At 48.0% G+C, this 6,356-nt stretch overlaps 1 protein-coding gene across 1 annotated transcript; it reads left to right on the top strand.

Annotated features, from left to right (window-relative positions):
• The first annotated feature begins 5,124 nt into the window (after positions 1–5,124).
• LOC136482209 (DJ-1 protein homolog F-like) lies at positions 5,125–6,033 on the top strand. The gene is made up of 2 exons (XM_066479445.1): positions 5,125–5,404; positions 5,491–6,033. Exons 1-2 carry the CDS (start codon positions 5,231–5,233, stop codon positions 5,881–5,883), a joined length of 567 nt encoding a protein of 188 aa, XP_066335542.1. The 5' UTR covers positions 5,125–5,230; the 3' UTR covers positions 5,884–6,033.
• Positions 6,034–6,356: the final 323 nt, after the last annotated feature.

The following is a 6,356-nucleotide window of genomic DNA, read 5'->3' as shown; positions in this document are numbered from 1 at the left end:
TTCAGGATTAGATTGTATGTTTTTGTACTATAGCTCTAACTATACTCCAGCAGTAGGTACGTATGTTTATTTTTTTTGAAACGAATAGCAGTCGTAGGTACTATTAGTTCATCGTAGCTTGCCCAACTGGAACCTAGGTAGAGCTCACCAGACACGTCGACATTATTTCTGTCCCCATCTAGCATGAATGTTATTTGGACCATTTTTTGAGCGGTCGACGTGCGATAGATCATCGATCATATGCTCATCAGAGCTACTCCTCGCTACGCGCGCGCTGCCAGTGTCACTACTCACTAGCAAACACTGCTAGCTCCGAGTCTCTGATGAGGTCCATCCATGGCACGCAGCCGGCCCCCAGGGAGGTCCTCATGCTCTGCGCGCGGCGATTACATGGAGGAGGACTACGAGGCCCGCCGTCCCGCTCTACCGACCACGCTAGATGGCAGAATCTTCAGCGTGACGGCTGGTAACCAACCGCTTGAGCAGAATTTGCATACATTATTTCATCAGGATTCAGGAAAATCAGGCGGACGAGACGATACAGCGGCATGGCAAATTGCAGTGGGGTGGGCTGCTGCCTGGAAGCCCACTCGGCGAAACCCCATAAGGAGCCATTTTTGCCTTTTTCGGATGGGCCCGAACATCATAACAAGATGGGCCTGGAGGGCCGTTTCTCACATGGGACTCTTCCCTTTTCAGATGGGCCCAAACCGGCAAGATCTGCGAGGATGTACCACCGTACCTGACGGGAGAACGAGCAGGAAGCTATTTTGTGATCGATGGTCTCAGGTTCCTGGTCGCATAGGAAGCAGTGCTCGGCCGCGTCCAATCCTTGTCTGCGCCTCCTGTCTACGGCCAAGTGCCATCGTCCGACAGCGAGCCAGAGGTGCCCATGCACCCCAAATGCGCTTGTAACCAGAGAGGCTGAATGGAGCGCCATGTAGGCAGATCGCGAAGAATACACTCCATCCTCCGACCATCAGTCAACTGGACTGTTTAATTACCGGCCTAAATCATCATCACGGCGTGGCGCGCCCAGCACCATGCACAAAAATTACTCTACCGATTCACGGGCGGATAATATAAGCAATCCACATGTGTGTAGTCACCTATAACCTCTCCTGACACGTGTTATGTTAATACTAATTACTGTATAGTAAGTACAGGGCCTGCATTTCTCTGGCCGTCTCGATCCGTAGCCGTGGCTCATCCGGAGATCACGCGTGACGCATGCGATGCCCATGCCCTGAACACGTGCGTTTTATTACGTGGTTTGTTTCCCGTCAGGACTCGGGATGCGGAACAGAGATTTGATCCTATCGTTTATCATGGCACCCTCGATACAGAAACCATCGTAATTTCTATAGACATTAATTGTACTGTCACCTAAGCATTTTGCTGATGTGGCAACGTAGTTATTAAAGAGAGAGAGCAAAACTCATAGAAACCATGAGAACCAAGACATAAAGGGATATGATTGGTAGAGAATGGAGAGAGAATATATGCGATAGGATAAAAATTTATTCTGTAAAAACTATCCATTGAGATCATAGTTTCTATATGTAGTACTCCCTCCGAACCTAGAAAACAAGACGTCCTGGGCCTTGATTCAGTTTTGGCAAAGCACGTCGTTGTGGCCGTAAGGCTACGTACTCGGACGCATTTACCCCGGGTATTAATCGATTCGGCTGCCGGTCCAACCGCCCACACTAATCGCGTGCGGCGCAAGCGCATGCTCGCAGCTCGCCCACTTCGTTTCACCCATCGCCTTCACTCGCCTTCCTTAATCGCGCACACGCTCGCCGCTCGCTTCGTCTCCACTTGCATGCTCGCACACGCTCGCCGCTCGCACACGCTCGCCACCTGGCTGTAGTTAGGGTTCAGAGCTCGGTCGCGCCATGGAGTACGTCGAGTCGCTAGAGTCCGTCAAGGTGCCAGACTCCGTTGAGGTGCCGGACTCCGTTGACGCGCTGGACACCGTCGACGCGTTGGACACCGTCGAGGGGCCAGAATCGAAGATGGCGTTGGATTCCGTCGAGGTGCCGGACTCCGTCGAGGTGGTGCGGGAGTCCGTCGAGGTGGTGCCGGACTCCATCGAGGTGGTGCAGTGTCCTCGCTGCGGCACGTTCCACGCTGACGGCGTTTTCGGAGAAGCCTGCTTCCAAGCTCGCCGCCGTGCTCACAGGTGTGCCCGTTGTGGCCTTTTACATGAACACTACGACCTCCCAGCAAGGTTTTTTGCATAACATGGAAAAGTTTGATTGTGAGTTCTTCATTCCTGATGTGGAGAAACTTCAAATGTATGGTGACACAATACTTCTTCCTGAGCACGTTATCAAGAAGTTGGAAGATGCAAAGATGAAGCAAGATGCACAGAAAGAACAGTAAGGTACATGTCTCATTCAGTCTTTGCTTCGGCTAGCATGCTGCAAAGACTAACATGCTTGCATCTTCTAATATTTTACTTCTAATTTGCTGCAGGTAGACTAGCAATGTATTCAGCAAGCAAGGAAGCTTCACATGAGATTTGCAATGGCAGCCGATCTTCTCTCTCTAGTTTTTCTTTTTGCACGTGAGGAATCTTGAACTTGTTGCATCCTTTAACCTTCATGGCTTCCTTCAAAACACTTTGAAGTGTTACAAAAATCCTGTTTGCTTTCCATGGAGAGTACTCTAAGAATGCCTACAAAACATTAGTTCACGAAATGAATCAATGGATGGACAATATTGTATGAATGCCTTTAAAACATGTGTGAACAATGTACCTGTTGGACGGCTGGAACTGGATCTTTTATTGTTTTTGCATCCTTCTTGTATTGAATAGCTTGAATAGCTCGAAAAAAACCCAAGTCTAAAATGTTGAAATCTGAAGAATTGGGTGGTTGACAAATGAGGCAAATGTCAAACCCTTCTGGCTTGGCGGCCTCACAAAAAATAGGATCATCCACTTTTAAATGGAAGGTGCATTATCTTGTTGTATGAAAATTGGCTTGTTCACATCTTCCCTTGGCCATTTGGCTCGAATAGCAGGCATCACATTGTTTACCATGAAATCCCTAATCACATCTCTTGTGATTGAAGTTATTGGCTTGATTACTTGTTCTCCACGTAGACGATTATGACGACTTCTAACAGCATGTTCATAAGTGACAAGTGGAAAACAACCAATTTTCCCATCAAAAACACACTCTCCATTCCTAAACCTTGGCCGAGCACAAACACACAAGAACATGAGCCTAAGGATGTAATTCTTGTTCTTACAAGTACGGTGTGGTTCATCTTCCTCGGGTAGCAAGTAATATTTTTCAGATTTTTGAGAGAGGTAGAACCATTTTTTCATTAATGAACACAAAGTCAAAAGAATCCTTAAACCTTGATCATCAACCAAACCCTGCTCAATCATATCAACACACCACTTCAACCTAGTCTTCTTGTTAGCATGTGTGAGATATGGTTTGATGCTACTAGAGTGGCGCCTAAGTAAACCTTTTTTTCAAATACCTTTGTATCTTAGATTTGCTCATACCAAGTTTACTAGACACATCTTCTATGGTCATTCTTTGCTTGAGAGGGATGTTGCGCAATAGTTCCAAATTAGGAGGTACTGCCTTGCGTCCACTCCTACCCTTCTTGGTACTAGCAACCACAACTGGAATGTTATGAGCAAGTTGGGTTTTACCTCGCTTCCATAAGCGCTGAACGGACTGGATGTGTATACCAAATTGAGTAGCAACGATTGTTGTATCCTTCTTGCCTAGTTTCTCATTCTTGCTTCTAGCCAACAATGCTTGGTACACTTGCCTTGTTTCTTCTTCTGTCATGTCCTTACTTCCAGTGACAAAGCCAGAAAAAAAATTAGGTGGGGCTGAACAAAAGAATAGAGGTTTTTTTATTTTCTCTTAACCTTAGCCCCTCCTACCTAATACATGTATGCATAAAATTTTAAGGAAGGACTTAGGAAAACGTCACGTGCTCAGGATGGGTAGGGGGGGGGGCTGAAGCCCCCCTAGCCCCACCGCTGGCTACGTCCCTGCTTACTTCTAGCCTGGACAGCATATTCTATTAAAAGAAAAAAAAACAAGCGCATTCAAAGGATCAGCCATGGCATGCAGATTTTGTATGGTAGATGTTGTATCAGAATAATAGGCACGTCATGCAGGTTTACCATGTAGGTTTTATACGAAATCGAAATCAACCGCACCATATTCATATAATGGCAAGTTCAAATCAAATCATGTCCAAAAAGGAAACAAACCAAACTAAGGAAAGATGGAGCTTGAAGGAAACAAAAAACTCAAACAAGGAAACACATTACCATTGTCGTTTTCTTCTAAGCCAACGTTGAGATCAAAGCCGTTGTCATCATCTTCTAAGCGAACGTTCAGATCAAATGCAGCAACTCTTGGATCAGCCGCCATTGCATGCGGAACAAGCAAAGAGAAGAGAGGGAAGTGAGGAGATGAGGCACGGTAATAGAAAGAGAAGAGTCCAGGGAAAGACTGCGTTTTAATAGGCACCGTGGAACTCAAACAACGGAGCTGGTGAGCGCTAAAATTTAAATCCCGTGGCGCCACCGCAAAAAAACGTTTGCCTGTGAAAAAAAAACAACGAAAAATGGCGCCCAACACGCCACCAAAAGCGCCCAAACGCGTGCGCCACGCCCAGCCGAATCAAATTTGCATGCCATGTAGCCACAGCGCTCGCGCCACGCAGGGCCACAGTGCCATGCAAAATCAAGCCAGTAACAAAAAAAAAAAAAGAAGGGTGCCCGCGTATCGAACCCAGGTCCTCAGGACCAACACCTCGATGCACTAGCCATCTAAACTGATAAACTTTCTCGTATAGAATGCACCCGCAACCATATTTAATAGGGACGGATACAGAAAAATACCCTCTAATTAATCACTCATTGATAAGCACAATCGTGTCCTAAACGACATGTTTTCTAGGTACGGAGGAAGTACCTATGAAAATTAATATGTATAGAAACTACTTGGACTGTCCTTATCTTTTTTTTTTTTTTTTGCGCTCAGAATCCTGTTCCCATCTACCATGAATGTTTGGACCATTTTTTCAGCTTTCGATCCACCAGTCGTGATCGACGTGAGCAGATCTTTCAGAAACTCAGAGCTACTCCAGCGCGCCCACTCCTACGCTAGCTGCCAGTGTCACTACTACTCACTAGCACGCTTGCAGGTCCAGAGCGAGCAAGGATCGATCAGGTCCATCCATGGCGGCCCCCAGGAAGGTCCTCATGCTCTGCGGCGACTACATGGAGGACTACGAGGCCGCCGTCCCGCTCTACGCCCTCGCCGCCCTCGGCATCACCGTCGACTGCGCCGCGCCCGGCAAGAGCCCCGGCGACTCCTGCCTCACCGCCGTCCACGACTTCCTCGGCTTCGAGGTACGTCACGTCACGTACTACTCCTAACCAGCAGCCACCCCACCCCATCCCATCCATCCATCCTCACGCACGCACGCCGCCCGCAGCTCTACACGGAGCTCACGGGCCACCGGTTCACGATAACCGCCGACTTCGCGGCGGCGTCAGCGGACCCGTCTTGCTACGACGCGCTGGTGATCCCGGGTGGGCGGTTCACGGAGCAGCTCAGCGCGGACGCGGCCGTCGTGGACCTCGTCGCGGCGTTCGCGGCGCTGCGGAGGCCCCTGGTGCTCACGTGCCACAGCCAGCTCCTGCTCGCCGCGGCCGGCGGGCTCAGCGGCGGGGTGCGCTGCACGGCGTTCTTCAGCTTGCGCCCCGTCGTGGAGCTGGCGGGGGGCGCGTGGGTCGACCCGGAACCCTTCGGGCTCTGCGTCGTAGCAAATCATACACCTGCAAGCAGAACTGTACATAGCATAAATAGCAAATCATCAATAGGATAATAGCCATGTCCTGTTCTAAGTGATTAGGCATGCTGATTTCAATAGAGAGATATGTAAAAATAATTTGGAAATCAGTGTATCCACCTTGTAAGCTACTCTCTCCATTGCAAGTTGTAAGACGTTTTGGCTTTTTAGATACATAGATAGTAGATACATGACAAAAGTAATTTATGTAGAAAGGACAAAATGTCTGCATGTTTGTAACTCAAATATCAGTTAAGCTAAAGCGTAATAATTAACATGACGCTGACCACGTCACAAGCAGCCCAGGTTGCAATGCAGTGCTTTATAACTGGAACAGCTTTTCCTTTAGTGATAAAGAATTGACCTTCTAAAAAATAGTGCTAAAGAACTCGATAAATAAGCTGTGAATTTTGGTAGGGCATTCTTCCAATTTGGGGTAGCCTTCATAACCTCTGTATGTACAGACGCATTTTTCGGAGCATGCTCAGCCACCTAAGTGTGTGCGGTTT

Source organism: Miscanthus floridulus, chromosome 9 (genome assembly GCF_019320115.1).
Source record: "Miscanthus floridulus cultivar M001 chromosome 9, ASM1932011v1, whole genome shotgun sequence".
Classification (NCBI taxonomy): domain Eukaryota; kingdom Viridiplantae; phylum Streptophyta; class Magnoliopsida; order Poales; family Poaceae; genus Miscanthus; species Miscanthus floridulus.
Note: the sequence above shows the minus strand (reverse complement) of the source record. Positions and strands in the feature narration are given on the sequence as shown.